General features: G+C 38.8%; 1 protein-coding gene across 2 annotated transcripts in view; it reads right to left on the bottom strand.

The window, feature by feature from the left end:
- The window catches only part of LOC116891144 (cytochrome P450 2C7), a 53,125-nt gene extending 46,922 nt beyond the window's left edge, over positions 1-6,203 (bottom strand). The window contains exon 1 of one of the 2 annotated variants that reach the window (XM_032891893.1): positions 6,033-6,203. In XM_032891893.1, coding sequence (XP_032747784.1) covers positions 6,033-6,200 — 168 coding nt within the window. In that variant the 5' untranslated portion in view covers positions 6,201-6,203. The remainder of the gene's footprint in view (positions 1-6,032) is intronic. The other variant, XM_032891892.1, reaches the window with a different exon arrangement.
- Between the last annotated feature and the right edge of the window lie 13,859 nt (positions 6,204-20,062).

Here is a 20,062-nt window from a genome sequence, read left to right as displayed (position 1 = left end):
ATAATTTGGTAAGAACCAGTCCCAGACTGCTTGCCTCCAGGGGCCACCAAGCAAAAGCAAACTGAACATTATCCCCTGTGTTCCATTTTGCCCCTGTATCTCCATTCTCTGAGACTTCATGCAGTGGGGGAAACCAGGTAAAAATGCTCACCTCCAAGTTCCCTGCAAACCAATACCCTCTAAATCATACAAAAGGGTCCTAAGCTGCACATGGTCTCTTGTGTTCCATTGTGCAGCTCAAAAAACTGATGGTACAGAGACAAACAGATAACAGACCTCAGGGAAACCTGCATTCCTGGAGGGCATCAACTATTTGCAGAATGCAGATAACATGATGGGACAGTCAGTAACTAGGACAGTCACTTTGGTGGAAAAAATTTCCTGAACAAGCTTAAGATCAAAAAGAATCAAACAAATGGGATCTCATAAAACAAAAAACAAAAACACTGCTCATGGTTGGACAACCAAAAAATGTTACCAATCCTACAACAGATAGAGGCCTTATATCAAAAAACCACCAGAGCCTAGGTATTCAAACAAAGACCAATGGAACAGATTTGAGGAAATATGACAAGAAACACCTGGAAAAAAAGAAAGTTCAAAATCTTTATATATGCTAACATAGTTAAAACAGGAAAAAAATGACCTTAAATCCAGTAAATGTGATAGAGGACTTTAAGAGGAAATGAATAAAACAGTTTAAGATCTCAAAATGGAAATAAAGCAATAAATAAGTAAATAAGTAAGCAAACAAATAAATACCAAACACCAACAAAAAAACAAACAAAAAATACACAAATATAAAAATCCTGGAGATGAAACAATTAGGTAAGAGAACAGAAGCTACAAATTAAAAGATCAAAGAAATAATCACAAGCATAAAAAGGTATAATAGAATAAATCATTTCATCTGTAAAGAATATGATAAATATAAAAAGTTTCTGACACAAAACATTAATAAAATCTGGGACAGTATGAAAGACCAAACCAAAGAATGATAGGAGTAGAAGATTGCCAGCTACATGCCCAGAAAGTATTTTCAATCAAATCATAGAAGAAAATTTCCCCCAAGCTAAAGAAAAAACTGCCTATAAACATATGAACAGAAGCTTACAAATTAAAAGATAAAATAATCACAAGCAACTGTAAAGAATAGAAAAGTTTCTGACACAAAAAAAGAAAATCTGGGATTTGAAAGACCAAACAAAGAATGATAGGAGTAGAAGAAGATTGCCAGCTACATGCCCAGAAAGTATTTTCAATCAAATCATAGAAGAAAATTTCCCCCAAGCTAAAGAAAAAACTGCCTATAAACGTATGCAAAGCTTACAAAATTCCAACTAGATTGAGCCAGAAAAGAAAATATTTCCACCGTATATTAATGAAAACATAAAACCTAAAGAACAAACAAAGAATATTTAAAGATCCAAGGAAGAAATACCAAGTAACATGCAAAGGGAGACCAACAGAATTATACTGAATTCTTAATAGAGACTCTAAAAATGAAATGATCCCAGACAAATGTCTTGTAGAATCTGTGAAACCACCAATACCAACCTAAACTACTATACACTGCAAAATTCAAATTCACCATAGATGGAGAAAGTAGGATATTCCGTGACAAAACCAAATTTAAAACAATATCTTTCAACAATCTAACCCTATAGAAGATACTGGAAGGAAAACTGTAACTCAAGGTTATTGACTATACCCATGAAAACGCAAGAAAAAAATAATTCCTCACAAACAAAATCAAAAGAATGTGTACACACACACACACACACACACACACACACACACACACTCCATTATCACATTATCATGAGAATAACAGCAATTTATAATGATTGGTTATTAATATCAATCAAAATGCAGTTTCTTACTGTGGCTGTAACTTTTCTGATCCTGGCCCACAGTTCCATGCTCCCAAATCCCATGGGAGAGAGAGCTGAACAACAAGAGGTGCGGGCAATCCTGAGACTGCAGGGCAGAACAGACTGCCACTTCTGCCTACCTTTGTCCTCATCCCTGGCCCAAAAGGAAACTACATAGTGCCTCTGGACACAGGAATATAGGAGCAGTCATCTGCAGGAGCAAGATGGAGATCTGTGCCCAGATCTGAACTGAACAGGTCAAACAGCTCCCAGCACCCAAATCCTGTGGGGGTGGAGAGTTAGACCCTCAGAAGTGTGGACACTCCTGAGAAACGAGAGGAGACTACTCTCTACCCACCTTCTGGACTAAAGAGGAAAATACCTAGTGCCATCTGTGCCCTGGGAACAGGGAAATAGGAGCAGTAGAGGCAGGACCCTTCCAGTTCCTGCCCTCACCAAGAGCTGAAAGCCAGCTTTCGGGAGCGACTACATGCCTGAGAGCAGAGGTAAGGCCAACTGTTTTGCTCCAAGTGACCTGCCTGGTGGACTCAGGACACACAAAGGTAGAAGTACTCTGGGACCGGGCACTTCTGGTTTCTGACTGTGGCCAGAACATATCTGATCCCAGCCCACAGCTCCCTGCTCCCAAACCCATGGGAGAGAGAACTGAACACTCAGAAGTGCAGGCAATCCTGAGACTGCATGGCAGTACAGACTGCAACTTCTGCCCACATTTGCCTACATCACAGGCACAAGAGGAAACTGCACAGTGACTCTGAGCATAGAAATATAGGAGCGGTCAGCTGCTGGAGCCCCAAGATCCAGATCTGTGCCCAGATCTGAACTGAACCAGTCAAACCGTTCCCTATACCCAAATCACTTGCAGTGGGGGGAGCTAGATACTCTGAGAAACAAGAGGAGAGTACTCTCTCCCCATCTAACCAGATACACTCAAAGCAATAGAAAAAGTAGGGAAGAGTCTTGAACACATGGGCACTGGGGAAACTTTCCTGAACAGAGCACCAATGGCTTATAATCTAATATCAAGAATTGACAAATGGAACCTCAAAAAACTGCAAAGCTTCCGTAAGGCAAAGAACACTGTCATTAGGACAAACCGTAACCAATAGATTTGGAAAATATCCCTAACACTTGTACATCCGATGGAGGGCTAATATCCAAAATATACAAAGAACTCAAGAAGTTAGAATCCAGAGAGCCAAATAACACTATTAAGAAATGGGGTACTGCACTAAACAAAGAATTCACAATTAAGGAATATGAAACGGCTGCTAAGCTCCTAAAGAAATGTTAAACATCCTTAGTCATCAGGGAAATGCAAATCAAAACAATCCTGAGATTCCACCTCAAATCAGTCAGAATGGCTAAAATCAAAAACTCAGGCACCAGCAGATGCTGATGAGGATGTGGAGAAAGAGGAACACTTCTCCATTGTTGGTGGGATTTCTAACTGGTACAACATCTCTGGAAATCAGTCTGGAGGATCCTCAGAAAATTGGACATTGCACTACCTGAGGACTATACCTCTCCTGGGCATATATTCAAAAGAAAAGATGCTCTGTCATACAACAAAGGCACTTGCTCCACTATGTTCATAGCAGCCTTATTTATAATAGCCAGAAGCTGGAGAGAACCCAGATGCCCTTCAATCAAGGAATGGATACAGAAAATGTATTACATCTTCACAATAGAGTACTACTGAGCTATGGAAACAATGACTTCATGAAATTCATAGGCAAATGAAAGGAACTAGAAAATATCATTTTGAGTGAAGTAACCCAATCACAAAAAAACACACATGGTATTCACTCATTGATAAGTGTATATTAGCCCAAATGCTCGAATTACCCAAGATGCAACACATGAATCACATGAAACTCAGGAAAGATGAACAAAATGTGGATGCTTCATTCCTTCTTAAAAAGGAAAATAAAAAATATCCAAAGGAGGGGATATGGAGGCAAAGTTTAGAGCAGAGACTGAAGGAATGGCCACTCAGAGCCGGTACCACATGTGGCCCATATATATATATCTCCATCCAGCAAAACAGATAAGATGCATGAAGCAAAGAAGTGAATGATGACAGGAACCAGATATAGATCTCTCCCAAGAGACATAACGGAACATGTCAAATACAGAGGCAAATGCTAGCAGCAAACCACTGAACTGAGAATGGGACCCCTGTTGGAGGAATTAGAGAAAGAATTGAAAGAGCTGAAGGGGCTTGCGACCCCAAAAGAATAACAATGACAGCCAACCAGCACTTCCAGGAATTAAACCACTACCCAAAGTCAATACATGGACTGACTGACCTTGGGCTCCAAATACACATGTAGCTGTGAATAGCCTTGTTGGGGCACCAATGGAAGGGCAAGCCCTTGGTCCTGCCAAGGTTGGACTCCCAGTTTAGGGGATTGTTTACAGAGGTTAGGGGGAGATGGATGGGAAGGGGAACACTCTTATAGAAAGGGAGGAGGGGTTAGGGGGCTGATGGACAGTAAACCGGGAAATGGAATAACATTTATATTTTTTAAGTATTCTTTTATTTTCCATCTTTACTAATTTGGGTATTTTTTATTTACATTTCGATTGTTATTCCATTTCCCGGTTCTGGGCCACCATCCCCCTAACTCCTCCCCGGCCCTTTCTCTATGGGTGTTCCCTTCCACATTCTTCCCCCAGTACCGCCCTACCCCCAACAATCACGTTCACTGTGGGTTCAGTCTGGCAGGACCAAGGGCTTCCCCTTCCACTGGTGCTCTTACTAGGCTATTCATTTCTACCTATGAGGTTGAAGCCCAGGGTCAGTCCATGTATAGTCTTTGGGTAGTGGCTTAGTCCCTGGAAGCTCTGGTTGGTTGGCATTGTTGTTCATATGGGGTTGTGAGCCCCTTCAAGCTCTTCCAGACCTTTCTCTGAATCCTTCAATGGGGGTACCGTTCTCAGTTCAGTGGTTTGCTGCTGGCATTCGCCTATGTATTTGCTGTATTCTGGCTGTTGCTCTCAGGAGCGATCTACATCCGGCTCCTGTCAGCCTGCACTTCTTTGCTTCATCCATCTTGTCTAATTGGGTGGCTGTATATGTATGGGCCACATGTGGGGCGGGCTCTGAATGGGTGTTCCTTCTGCCTCTGTTTTAATCTTTGGTTGGCAGACTTCTAATGACTGCTTCTCTTGCCTTGGGCTCATGGGTCTGTTTAGATAATGTATCTGAGAGAACATGGAAAGGGCCTCAAACTCATTGATCCCCTGGGGTGTGTATTGAAAGACAGACAGAAAGGAAGGAAGGAGAAGAAAGAAAGACAGAAAGAAAGAAAGAAAGAAAGAAAGAAAGAAAGAAAGAAAGAAAGAAAGAAAGAAAGAAAGGAAAAAAGAAGGAAAGAAAGAAAGAAAGAAAGGGAAAGGAAAGAAAAAAAGAAAAGAAAAAAGAAAAGAAAAGAAAAGAAAAGAAAATCCTTCTTAAACAAGCTAGGAACCTAGTAAAATAGAAACTCCAGTAATCTATGAGGGTGACTGTAGCCATAACTGTTTCAGTAGGGGATATAGATGCTAAAATGGCCACCTGCTAAGACCAGGCAAAACTTTAGTGGACAGGCAGGGACACCATCCCAGCCACAAAACCTTCAAGTCACAATTTTTCATGTCTACAAGATGTGCATGGATAAAGCTGGAGCAAAATTTGAAGAAATTACCAAACAATGCCTGGCCCAACTTGAGAGACATTCCTTAAGAAAAAGCCGATCCATGACCCTGTTAATGATATTCTGCTATACTTACAGACATGAGACTAGCATAACTGTCATCTGATAGGCTTCACCAATCAGCAGTTGGAAATAGATGGAAACTCACAACCAAATATTAGGAAGAGCTGAGAAGAAGCTTCAGGCAGGATGTGAGCTACTAAAATAATTAATAAATTAATGCCATGACCTAACTTTCTTCAACATGAAACCTTGCTCATTATTCAATTCCTGACAAGTGCCAGCTGTAAAAGGCATAAGTTACACAATACTTGGTGAGAGGTATGACTTTATGATTATTTATAACATTACTGTCTTCAGTACTATATTTTCATTTAAAAGAAGTACTAATTTATCTTCCTTATCAAGTTATTACAGGATTACAGACAATACTTACCTCGCTTAAGGATTGGTTGATGTTCTTCACATCTATCTGGAGGAAATTACCAATAATTGGGAGAGGAGTGGGGCCAGGAGGGAGCTTCCTTCTCCTAGAGCTCTGTCTCCAGAGTGAGAGGAGAATGAGAGAGGAGAGAGTAAGTACCAGGAAAGTGAACAGATCCATGGAGACCCTCTGTACTGATGCAGTTGTGATCAGGCAGCACAGAGATTTTATAACATGCTGAAACAACATGCACCTCTTTGAGCATCATTGATTAGTCCATTAGGGAATCTTTAATCCCACTTGCTCTCTATCAAGTGATCTTTGTCCCTTTGATAGAGATAAAAATAAGATATCATTTACCTTTGACCTCTATACGGTGCCCATTTGAATTTCTGGCTAATACAAGGATTGGTGCCCAATTACTGATAATAAAAGTAAACAAATATTTTCTGATGTGTGGTAATTCTTCAGAATTAATATATTAATTTTAAGATTCAAGAAAACTCCTCCATATATGACTTAAGTCATATATTACTTATGATATTTATATACTCAATGAAATATGTTTATTTTTAACAAAATTTTATTTTTAACAAAATCATACTATATAGTTAGGTCTCTAACTGACAGCTCTTCTGCTACATTGCCCCAATAACCAGAAATATATTTACATACCACAAAGATCATGCATACTTAAAATGTTTATTTTCTATACTAAACATTCCAACAGATTTTGTTCAATAACATATGCTTTATAGCTCCATATTTTACTCTTGTCCAATACAAAACAAAGAACAGAAAACATACATGTCAGTACCACATCTTTACTCAATTATAAAAGACCATTATTCTTTTTCTAAGGGTGGTGAAACAAAAAGAACTGTCAGTATCTCACAGATCATAGTTGGAAGAATTTAAAATCCACTGTGAATATCTAACAAGCATGCTTATTACCCTGACTTTATTATAGATTCTTGAAGAAAAGTTTCATGATTCTCCATTTTCCACTAATGCACATATGAAACTGGTTAAGCATGATTCTGTACAGAGAAAATAACAATAACTGATACCAGCTAAGTCTCCCCAAACAGCAGTACCAACTGGGTACCTAGTGTTCAAATGCCTGAGGCTAAGGAGGACATTTCTACATAAACAACAGCTCAATTCTGAACTATTATATCCATAATTACCTGACTATTCATTATGTAAATATATTGATGATAACCACTATCACAAAAAGTAAACATGACTCTAGTTAATAATTATATTGTTTAACCTTAGAGTCAAAAAGGTTTGTTTATTTTGTAATGTTCAGAACTTCAGTGGCCCAATGTCAGGGTTATTCTCATCATTTACAGCAGAGAAAGAAGAAGTTTGTTGTTATCATATTATATCACTCTAAAATCCCCCCAAAAAATAGATTGTATGTATGCATACAATCAGATATCTTTTTATGCCTGGAGAGATATTTATTCTGGTACAATTTCACTAACTTATAAGTCATTTTGTTCCTTTGGATCAACTTTTCCTTTATGAAATATAAGAATTACAGAATACTTAGAGAGAGATGAGGCTCTGAGCTCAAGTAGACTACATTTTGCTTGATTTTTGAGGAAGGAGCTGTTAGTGATGCATGGCATATCAGCAATCATTGTAACTCTATCTAAGATTAAAGATTTTGTGTAAACTTTTTCTTGACACTTTTCTTCATATCATTTCATTTATTGGCATGTATCTTCACTCATCAACACATATTTTGAAGCATTTCTATGTCATTTTGAAAAAAATATTAGTGCATATTGATTACAAAATTGAATAGAATTCATAATACCATTTTATTAATATCAAGTCATTATGTAATGACTTGGAAATTATAAACACTTTCTTTACCAGGTTGTTTCTTCCACATTAGGAATCCTAATAATCTTTCTCTTCTAAGATGTCCTTCCATGTTATAGACTACACTCTTTGTTTAATAAATATCTCAAAGGGGAGGCCCAGGGAATCTATGGGAGTGACTCTACCTGAGACTTCTAGCAGTGCAGGATGTGGCATCTGAAGTGACCATGGCCTGGAGCCAGGCAGGACTCAAATTGGATAAATAAAGACACCAATTCACCCACAAAACTTTCTACCTAAAGTGTAGTCTGCCTACAAGATGTGCAGAGACAAAGAAGGAGCAAAGATGGAGGAATAGCCAACCAAATTGAGACCCATCCCATGAGCAAAATCCAATCCTGGACACTATTAAGGATACTAGACATAATGGATTATGCTTGCAGACCAGAGCCTAGCATAACAGTCATCTGAGAGGCTCTACCCAGACGCCAATGGAAACAGATACAGATACACAAAGCCAAACATTAAATAAAGCATGGAAAGTCTAGTGAAAGAGTTGGGGAAGGATTGAGAGACCACAAGAAGATAGGCACTCCAACAGAATCAACTAACTTGGACCCCTGGAGATTCCCAGAGATTGAACCACCAACCAAGAGCAAGTATGGGCTGAACATACCTGTACACCTGTACATATGCAACATATGTGCATCTTGGTCTTCATGCAGGTCCCCGTGGCCTGGATTTCCTGAAAGTTTTGGGTTAGGAGATTTTTGCTTTTGAATTTTCTTTGACTATTATGTCAATGTTTTCTATGGTATCTTTTGTCCCTGAGATTCTCTCTTCAATCTCTTGTATCCTATTGGTGATGCATGCAGCTATGACTCATGATCTCTTTCCTATGTTTTCTATATCCAGTGTTATCCTGCTTTGTAAATTCTTTATTGTTTCTATTCCTATTTTTAGATCCTAGATGGCTTTGTTTAATTCCTTCACCCTTTTGGTTGGGTTTTCCTGTAATTCTTTAAGATAGTTATTTATGTCCTTCTTTAAATCCTCTAACAGCATCATGAGATGTGATTTTAAAGCCAAATCTTACTTTTCAGGTATGTTGGGATATCCAGTATTTACTGTGTTGGGAGACCTGGGTTCTGATTATGCCAAGTAGTCTTGGTTTCTTGTGCTTAGGTTCTTGCTCTTGCCTCTCACAATCCACTTGTTTCCGATGTTAGCTGGTCTTACAGTCTCTGAGTGGAGCATGTCTCTAATTTGGGTCTGTGGGACTGTAAGCCTGTGACCCTGTGAGCCTATGAGCCCATGAGCCTGTGATCTTTGAAATAAGAGTGCTCCTGGGAGACCTGCTCTCTGCTGGCAGCTTTTGGTTCAGAGAGATGTGGAACAGCCCCAGGTCTGGGCATAGATGGAGACTAGAAGTGTCCTGTTCCAGGCTACCTGATGGCTTCTGAATCCTTCCACTCATGGTGGGTCTCTTTATGGGAGTCAGTTGAGAGAAAGTAAGGTCCCACCTCCGGGCTGTTGGTTTAGGAGGGAGAGTGTTCCTGGCATACCAACTCTCTGAAGGCAGGTTTTGTGTCTGAGGACTGTGCTTACTCTTGAACATAGTCCTCAATTCTTTCCCCATTCTTAAATTATAAAGGGTCGTGAGTGTGAAGGTCTTGCCTCTTTCCCTTGCTTCCATGGCTAAAAACTTTCCTAAACAAATAAGAACAGAAACAACAATGTGATCCCAGAAAGAGAAAGGGCATCTGCGAAGACATAATCATAGAGAGGCGAAGGATAAGCCATAGGATCAAGTCTGGCTTTTGCTTTCTATCTTGTTTCTCACTGAACCCAGCCAACATATGAACATGCAAGGCCTTTATTAATTTTTCAGCTAGTGGGATGCTTCCTCTTACAGCAAATTACTCCCCATGATCAATCAAGTCTTCGTTCACTGCTTCATCTACATGCAACACCACATTGGACTTCATCCAAAAGTACAGAGTGAGCACAGGGCCATGCACTTTTGAGAACTGGAATTTGGAAAGCAAAATATTGGGTAAATGATGTCACAATGTACCTTGTGATGACCCAGGCAGGTGGTATTTGGATTACAGTTAAGTGTCACTTCAAAATAGTCAACAGGTCTCTTGATCATGTTCAACAAATAACTGAGGCAAGAGTTTTCCAGATTCATTTTAGGACTTAATTGCTCATGAATAAAAGACTATCCCATGGGTGGGACACCAAATGTTGACACTGTTACCAGTGTTATATTGTGCTTGTAGACAGGAGCTGAGCATGTTTGTCCTTTGAAAGGCTCTTCCAGGAACTGACTGAAACAGATTCAGTTACTCACAGTCAAGCATTGGACTGAGGTCAGAGAACTTCTTACTAAAGAGTAGGGGAAGGATTAAAGGAACTGAAGGGTACAGTGACCCCATAGGAAGACCAACACTGTCACCTAACTTGGACCCCTGGGGGCTCCCAAAGTCTATGCCACCAACCTAAAAGCATGTCCTGAAAGGTTTAAGCCCCTCCTTCTACAAATGTAGCAGAGAATTGCCTTGTCTTGCCTTAGTTCAAGAGGATGTTCCTAATCCTGTAGAAATTTGATATGTCAGGAAGGGGGAAATACCTGGAAGGTACATGCTCAGAACCACAGGGGAGAGATGATGGGGAAAGAACTCTGCAAGAGTGGATGAAGTGCAACATTACAGATGTGAATGAATAATGATGATGATGATGATGATGATGATGATGATGATGATGATGATGATGATGATAAAAATGATAATTAATAAGAATGATATTAACAACAATGTCTTAGTTAAAGTTTCACTGTTGTGAACAGACACCACAGCCAAAGAAAGTCTTATAAAGCAATCTACAGATTCAATGCAATCCCCATCAAATCCAATCCAATAACACTCCAATACCAATCCAATTCTTCAGAGAGTTAGACAGAACAATTTGCAAATTCATCTGGAATAATAAAAAACCCAGGATAGCTAAAACTGTCTTCAACAATAAAAGGATTTGTGGGGGAATCAGTATCCTTGAACTCAAGCAGTATTACAGAGCAATAGTGAAAAAAACTGCATGGTATTGGTACAAAGACAGACAGATAGACAAGTGGAATAGAATTGAAGACCCAGAAATGAACCCACACACCTATGATCACTTGATTTTTGACAAAGGAGCCAAAACCATCCAATGGAAAAAAGATAGCACTTTCAGCAAATAGTGCTGGTTCAACTGGAGGCCAGCATGTAGAAGAATGCAGATCGATCCATGTTTATCACCTGTACAAAGCTTAAGTCCAAGTGGATCAAGGACCTCCACATCAAACCAGATACACTCAAACTAATAGAAAAAAGTGGGGAAGCATCTTGAACACATGGGCACTGGAGAAAATTTCCTGAACAAAACACCAATGGCTTATGCTCTAAGATCAAGAATAGGCAAATGGGATCTCATAAAACTGCAAAGCTTCTGTAAAGCAAAGGACACTGCGGTTAGGACAAAATGGCAACCAACAGGTTGGAAAAAGATGTTTACCAATCCTACAACTGATAGAGGGCTTATATCCAAAATATACAAACAACACAAGAAGTTAGATCGCAGGGAGACAAATAACCCTATTAAAAAATTGTGTTCAGAGCTAAACAAAGAATTCACAGCTGAGGAATGCTGAATGGCTGAGAAACACCTAAAGAAATGTTCAACATCTTTAGTCATAAGGGAAATGCAAATCAAAACAACCCTGAGATTCCACCTCACACCAGTCATAATGGCTAAGATCAAAAACTCCGGCGACAACAGATGCTGGTGAGGATGTGGAGAAAGAGGAACACTTCTCCATTGTTGGTGGGATTGCAGACTGGTACAACTATTCTGAAAATCAGTCTGGAGGTTCCTCAGAAAATTGGACATTGAACTACCTGAGGACCCAGCTATACTTTTCTTGGGCATATACCCAAAAGATGCCCCAACATATAAAAAAGACACATGCTCCACTATGTTCTTAGCAGCCTTATTTATAATAGCCAGAAGCTGGAAAGAACCCAGATGCCCTTCAACAGAGAAATGGACACAGAAAATGTGGTAGAGCTACACAATGGAATACTACTCAGCTATCAAAAACAAGGACTTTATGAAATTCATAGGCAAATGGATAGAACTTGAAAATATCATCCTGAGTGAGGTAACATAATCACAGAAAAACACACATTGTATGCACTCATTGATAAGTGGATATTAGTCCAAATGCTTGAATTACCTTAGATGCACAGAACACATGAAACTCAAGAAGGATGACCAAATTGCTAATGCTTCACTCCTTCTTTAAAAGGGGAACAAGAATACCCTTGGGAGGGAATTGGGCAGCAAAGTTTAGAACAGAGGCTGAAGAAACACCCATTCAGAGCCTGCTGCACATGTGGCCCGTACACATACAGCCACCAAACTAGATAAGATGGATGAAGCAAAGAAGTTCAGGCTGTCAGGAACTGGATATAGACCTCTCCTGAGAGACACAGCCAGAATGAGTCAAATACATTGGCCAATGCCAGCAAGAAACCACTGAACTGCGAACGGTACCCCCATTGAAGGAATCAGAGAAAGGACTGAAAGAGCTTGAAGGGGCTGACAACCCCATATGAACAACAATGCCAACAAACCAGTTTCCAGAGACTAAGCCACTACCCAAAGATTATACAGGACTGACCCTGGGCTCCAACTGCATAGGTAGCAATGAACAACCTAGTAAGAGCACCAGTGGAAGGGGAAGCTCCTGGTCCTGCCAAGACTGAATGCTCAGTGAATGTGATTGTTTGGGGGAGGGTGGTAATGGGGGAGGATGGGGAGGGGAACACCCATATAGAGGGGTTAGGGGGATGTTGGCCTGGAAACCAGGAAAAGGAATAACAATTGAAATGTAAATAAGAAATACCCAAGTTAGTAAAGATGGAACAAGAAAAAAAAAGAATTGCATGCTGTCTTATAAGACAGATATAACTGTCTCCTGAGAGGCTCTGCCAGAGCATGACAAATATAGAACCAAATGCCAGCAGCTAACATTGAGCTGAGAACATAGTTCCTACTGGAATAGTTAGAGAAAGGATTAAAGAAGCTGACAGGGCTTGCAACACTATAAGAACAATAATACCAACCAACAACAGCTCCCAGGGATTCAACTACAACCCAAAATCTACACACCAACAGACCCATGGCTTCAGCTGCATATGTATCAGAGGATGGCCTGGTTGAGCACCAATGAGAGGAGAAGCCCTTGGTCCTGCCAAGGCTGGACCCTGCCCCCAATGTTGTGGAATGTCAGGTCAGGGAGGCAAGAATGGTTTGGGACACCCTTATGGAAGAATGGGCGGGCGGGTTTTGGATAGGGGATTATAGATGGGAAACTGGGGAAGTGAATAATATTTGGAATGTAAATAAAAAAATATCCAATTTAAAAAACCCTCAACATTGGTACTCTTTTAACACTTGAGGCCTGGGCAATCTAATTCCATTTTGACTCAATACTAAAATAAGTATCAATGCTCAGATGATGGTTTCAGAAACACCTGTACAACTTTTCTTGTGGAGCTTAGCCCCTAGAAAAAGAGTGGAAATCCATAATGAGACTGAGGAAAGACCATCCAGAGACTGCCCTACCTGGGATCCATCCTTTTATACAGACACCAAACCCAGACACTATTGCTGATGCCAAGAAGTGCTTGCTGACAGGAGCCTGATATATCTCTCTCATGAGAGCCTGACAAATACAGATGAGGCTGACTGTAGACTACCATTGCACTGAGCACAGCAACCCCAGTCGAACAGTTTGGAAAAGGATTGAATGAGCTAAATGTATTTGAAACCCCCGAGGAAGAACAACAGTATTAACAAGGCCGACCTCCCACAGCTTCTACGGACTAAACCACCAATCAAAGAGTACACATGGAGTGACCCATGGCTTCAGCTACATATGTAGCAGAGGATGGCCTAATCTGGCACCAATGGGAGGAGAGGCCCTTTGTCCTGTGGAGGCTCCATGTCCCAGTGTAATGTCAGGACGCTGGTGTGGGATTGGGTTGGTGGGATGGGGGAGCACCCTCATAGAAGTACTGGAAGGGTGATTAGATAGGGGGTTTGCAGAGGGGAAACCCAGACGGGAAATAACATTTGAAATGTAAAGACATAAAATATCCAGTAAGAGAAAAAGAAATCTGTAGTGAGAACACCAGGTTCATTCTGTCATTACTACAAGCTGCAAATAGTATGTGTATCTGCCAAGAGAACAGTTTCTTACACTGGGGCAGTCATGTTCCTGGACACAGAATAAAAATCAATTTAGATAGGATCAATATGTTTAGTTCTCTTATTTCCTGTATTATGCAACATCTATAGATATTTTCTTTTAATAAAGCATGTTATTCAGAGAGCATCAGTTATTCAAAGGCTACATCCAATAAAACTGCATCTCTAAAGTGCAGCCTCCCTTGGAGGTATTGTGCCCTTTACCAGACACTTAAGAAAAAACTATGTTAAACAGCAATAAAATGAAGATCAAAAGACGTATACACAACTTCTGCAAGTTTGCAAATGTTATTACAATATGCAAAGACCCAAAAGTTCTCTAATTTACAGTAGAAATCACTTTTTCCTCGATTTCTGATGGGGACAAGAAATGGAACTTTACAGGATAATCAGTGATTACATTATTGGTTTGACCAGTTCTGAAAATATGAACAAAATAACATTATATAGACTACAGAGGTTATATTTAGGAATTATATATATATATATGTATATATACATATATATGGTACATATACACCTGTAATAACACTTAATAAAAAGAATAGGCCATGGATTTTTAAATAGAACAAGAAGTATATGGGACAGCTTGCAAAATTGCAAAAGCTTGTATACTTCTTCCCATTTTTGTCTTACTATCATTTCCAACAAATTTGCTAAAGGTCTCTGGTAAAGAACAAGTCACATCTTCCACCATGTTAGGAGAAGGTGTAATATATTATAATATCAAATAATACTAATGTAAATATAATCTCAAAATAAAAAGAAAAATGTAAGAGAACAGTCCAATTTATCTTTCTTTGCAAGGTACTAAAGGAGCATAAGGTATACTTATACATACTTACATTGGCTAAATATTGAGTGACAATCTTTATATCTAGCTGGAGTAAATTGTCAATAATTGGAAGAGGGGTGGGGCCAGGAGGAATCTTCCCTCTCCCAGAACTCTGTCTCCAGAGTGAGAGGAGAATGAGAGAGAGCGTATAAGTACCAGTAGTGTGATCCATTGAGTTCCTACTTACTGAACCAGCTCTGATCAGACAACACAGAACTTTTATCCTGTGGCTCAGAATCAACATGTCCTCATAATTGACTAACTGCTAGCTGATGCTCTTTAATCTGTCTTTCATGTGGACATTATCCTAGTGATAAACACAAAATTACAAAAATGTGATCAATAAAAATATGTTCTTCATGTTTACAAAAGTCTCATGTTATAGCTCAGACTATCTACCAATCTTCTTTACCTTCCCATGGTTAGAAGTGACCATGCCCAGGTTTAACTATATATTTAAAATATATATTTGTAACCATAAACATTTACACAAGCATTCTCAATAAGTGTAATTTAATACACTATGACAAATACAACTAAGTAAATAAGGTGTGTCTAGTGCTACTCAGATATCTTGAATAAAAGAAGATGCATTATCTTGTCCATGACATCTATATGACACAATTCATATAAAATCAATTTGTCCTAATGGTGAAAAGACAAACAGAAGTACTGTCAGTATCACACAGTTCATAGAAAAAAGAAGTTTAATACAATGAGACTTTCTTATGGCCATAGTTACTCACTGACGTTTTATTACAATTTTTTATTGAAAATTTATTCTTGTCTAATACCATACATCCAGGCCACTCCTCCCTCCACCACTCCTTCTAGCTCCTCCCATCTCTCTTCTTTCCCAAATTTACTCCCCCTCTTTTTCTCTTCAGAAAATTGCAGGTCTCCAAGAGATGACAGTCAAATTGGACAAATCAAGAGATAGTAGTAAGGCAAGACAAGAGCCTTCATGTTGAGGCTAAAAAAGACAACACAATAAGGGGGAAGAGTTTCAAGATCAGGCAAAAGAGCTACTCCCCCTGTTAGGAGTTCCACAAAAACACTATAGCTAGCAGCTATATGACTATGTAAGAAAAGTATTGGGATTGTCCCCTTCATATCACTCTTGGCTTTAATAAAACATTGTTGCTTAGGGATGTTAGAATTCATAGTATACAATGACCAGACTGTTCAAAATGGGATGGGAAGAAACAGATACTATAAAGAATCAAATAAGAATAAAATGATATGTGTTATTCTAATTATAATGACAAAGCACAAGCAAAGGCTTGGTTTGTAGAGATGGCCTGATATTCTAAATTGACAACAGATATTGCTAAGCTCCCTTACAACAGAAAATTGCCTTTTAAGACTATATTATGGGGCTAGGGAGATGACTCATTGGTTAAGAGCACTAATTGCTCCTTCAGATGTCCTGAGTTAATTCCCAGCAACGACATGGTGGCTCAAAACTATCTATAATGCGATCTGATGCCTACTTCTGGTGTGTCTGAAAATAGCTAAAGGGTACTCATATACAATAAAAAAAATCTTTATTTTTTATTATTTTATTTTATTTCTATTAAATATATTCCTTTATTTACATTTCAAATGTTGTTCCTTTTCCAAATTTTCTGTCCATAAGCACCCATCCTCTCCCCCTCCACCATACGTGTGTTCTGCTCCATCTACTCCCCTACCAGCCCCCCACCAATATTCCCCTGCACTAGGGGTCAAACCTTGTCAGGGCCAAGGTCTTCCCTTTCCACTGGTGCCCAAACAAGGCTATTCTCTGCTACATATGCAGTTGGAGCCCTGGGTCAGTCCATGTATAGACTTTGGGTAGTGATTTAGTTGCTGGAAGCTCTGCTTGGTTGGCATTGTTGCTCTTATGTATGTGTGTGTGTGTTCAATGGTGTGTGTGTGTGTGTGTGTGTGTGTGTGTGTGTGTGTGTGTGTATACACATATATATATACATATATATACACACATATATACATATATACATACATATATACATACATACACACACACATATATATATATATATATGTATACACACACACACACACACACACACACATATATATATATATGCCACATGTGTTGTAGGCTCTGAATAGCTGTTCATTCAGGCTCTCTTCTAAACTTTGCCTCTGTATCCCCTCCTATGGATGTTTTTGTTACCCCTTTGATTAAGGGATGGGAGAATCTGAATTTCTATCATGCTTCTTCTTGATTTTCCTGTGGCCTTTAGATTGTATCTTGGGTAATTCAAGCTCTTGGGCTAATATCCACTTATTAATGACTGAATACCGTGTGTGTTTTTCTGTGATTGTGTTACCTTGCTCAGGATTATGTTTTCGAGTTCATTCCATTTACCTATGAATTTCAGAAAGTCATTGTTTTTGATAGCTGAGTAGTACTCCATTGTGTAGATGTACCACATTTTTTAATTCAATCCTTTGTGAAAGGCATCTGGGTTCTTACCAGCTTCTGTCTATTATAAATAAGGCTGCTATGAACATAGTGGAGAATGTGTCTTTGTTGTATGTTTTAGCATCTTTTGGTTATACGCCCAGGAGAGGTACAGATGGCTCTTCAGGTAGTGCAATGTCCAATTTTCTGAGGAACCTCCAGACTAATTTTGGAGAGGCTTTACCAGTTTGCAATCCTATCAACAGTGAAGGTGTGTTCCTCTTTCTACACATCCTCTCCAGCATCTGCTGTCACCTGAGGTTTTCATCTTAGCTGTACTAACTGGTATGAGGTAGAATCTCAGGGTTGTTTAGATTTGCATTTCCCTGAGGACTAAGGATGTTGAACATTTCTTTAGGTGCTTTTCAGCCATTCAATATTCCTCAGCTGAGAATGTTTCATTTACCTCTATACACCATTTTAATAGGGTTATTTCGCTTTCTGGAATCTAACTTCTTGAGTTCTTTGTATATTTTGGACATAGGTTCTCTATCAGATGAAGGATTGGTAAAGATCTTTTCCCAATCTGTTGGTTGCTATTTTGTCCTAATGACAGTGTCTTTTGCATTACAAAAGTTTTGCAGTTTTATGACGTCCCATTGTTGATTCTTGATCTTAGAGCATAAGCCATTGATGTTTCGTTCAATAAATTTTCCCTAGTGCCCATGTGTTCAATACTCATACACACTTAATTTTTCAATTAATTTGAGTGTATCTGGTTTGATGTGGAAGTTCTTGATCCATTCGAACTTATGCTTTGTACATGGTGATAAGAATGGATCTGTTTGCATTCTTCTACATGCTGACTTCAAGTTGAACCAGCACCATTTGTTGAAAAATGCTATCTTTTTTTCCATTGGATGGTTTTAGCTGTTTTGTCAAAGATCAAGTGACCACAGGTGTCTGGGTTCATCTGTGGGTCTTCAATTCTACTGCACTGATCTATCTGCCTGTCTCTCTACCAATACCATACAGTTTTTATGACTATTGTTCTGTAATGTAGCTTGAGGTCAGGTATGATAATTCCCAAAGAAGTTCTTTTATTTTTGAATATAGTTTTGCTATTCTCAGTTTTTCTTTTTATTCCAAATGAATTTGCAAATTGCTCTTTCTAATTCTATGAAGATTTGAGAAGTAATTTGAAGGGATTTGCATTAAATATGTAGATTGCTTTCGGCAAAATGGCCATTTATACTACACTAATCTTGCCAATCCATCATCATGGGAGACCCATCCATCTTCTGATTTCTTCAGTTTCTTTCTTCAGAGACTTGAAGTTCTTGTCATACAGGTCTTTCACTTGCTTGGTTAAAGTCACACCAAGATATTGTATAATATTTGGGATTATTGTGAAGAGTGTCATTACTCTAATTTCTTTCCCAACCTGTTTATCCTTTGAGTAGAGGAAGGCCAGGGGTTTGTTTGAGTTAATTTTATACCCTGAATATTTGCTTAAGTTGTTTATTAAGTTAAGTAGTTCTCTGGATGAAATTTTGGGGTCACATAAGTTTACTATCATATCATCTACATATAGTGATATTTTGATTTTTCCCTTCCAATTTGTATCCCTTTGACCTCCTTTTGTTGTCTGATTGCTCTGGTTAGGACTTGAGTACTGTATTACATGAGTAGGGAGAGGATGGGCAGCCTTGTCTAGTCCCTGATTCTAGTGGGATTGCTTCAAGTTTCTCTACATTTAGTTTGATGTTAGCTACTGGTTTGCTGTATATGGCTTTAAATATGTTTAGATATGGGCCTTGAATTCCTAATCTTTCCAGGACTTTTATCATGAAGGGGTATTGAATTTTGTCAAATACTTTCTCAGCCTCTGATGAAATGATCATGTGGTTCTTATCTTTGGGTTTGTTTATTTAGTGGATTATATTAATGGATTTTCATATATTAAATGATCCCTGCATCCTGGGATGAAGCCTACTTGATCATGATGGTTGATCCTTTTGATGTGCTCTTGGATCCGGTTTGCAAGATTTTTATTGAATATTTATGCATCAATATTCATAAGGAAAATTGGTCTGAAGTTCTCTTTCTTTGTTGGGTCTTTGTGTGGTTTAGGTATAAGAGTAATTGTGACATCGTAGAATAAATATGGTACTGCTCTTTCTGTTTCTATTTTGTGGAATAGTTTGGATAGTATTGGTAGGAGGTCTTCAAAGAAGGTCTGATAGAATTCTGCACTAAACACATCTGGTCCTGGGCTCTTTTTGGTTGGGAAACTTTTAATAACTGCTTCTATTTAGGAATTATGGGTTGTTTAGATGGTTTACTTGTTACTGATTTAACTTTGGTACCTGGTATGTGTCTAGAAAATTGTGAATTTCCTCCAGACTTTTTTTTGAATATAGGATTCTGTAGTAGGATCTGATGATTTCTTTAATTTCCTCAGATTCTGTTGTTGTGTCCCCCTTTTCATTTCTGATTTTGATAATTTAGATGCACTCTTTGTGACCTCTGGTTAGTCTGGTTAAGGATTTATCTATCTTTTTGATTTTCTCAAAGAAGCTACTCCTGGTTTTGTTGATTCTTTGTATAACCATTTTCATTTCTACTTGTTTGATT

Source organism: Rattus rattus, chromosome 2 (assembly GCF_011064425.1).
Source record: "Rattus rattus isolate New Zealand chromosome 2, Rrattus_CSIRO_v1, whole genome shotgun sequence".
In the NCBI taxonomy this organism is placed as follows: domain Eukaryota; kingdom Metazoa; phylum Chordata; class Mammalia; order Rodentia; family Muridae; genus Rattus; species Rattus rattus.
The sequence above is the reverse complement of the archived record's forward strand: the minus strand, read 5'-3'. Positions and strand labels throughout refer to the sequence as shown.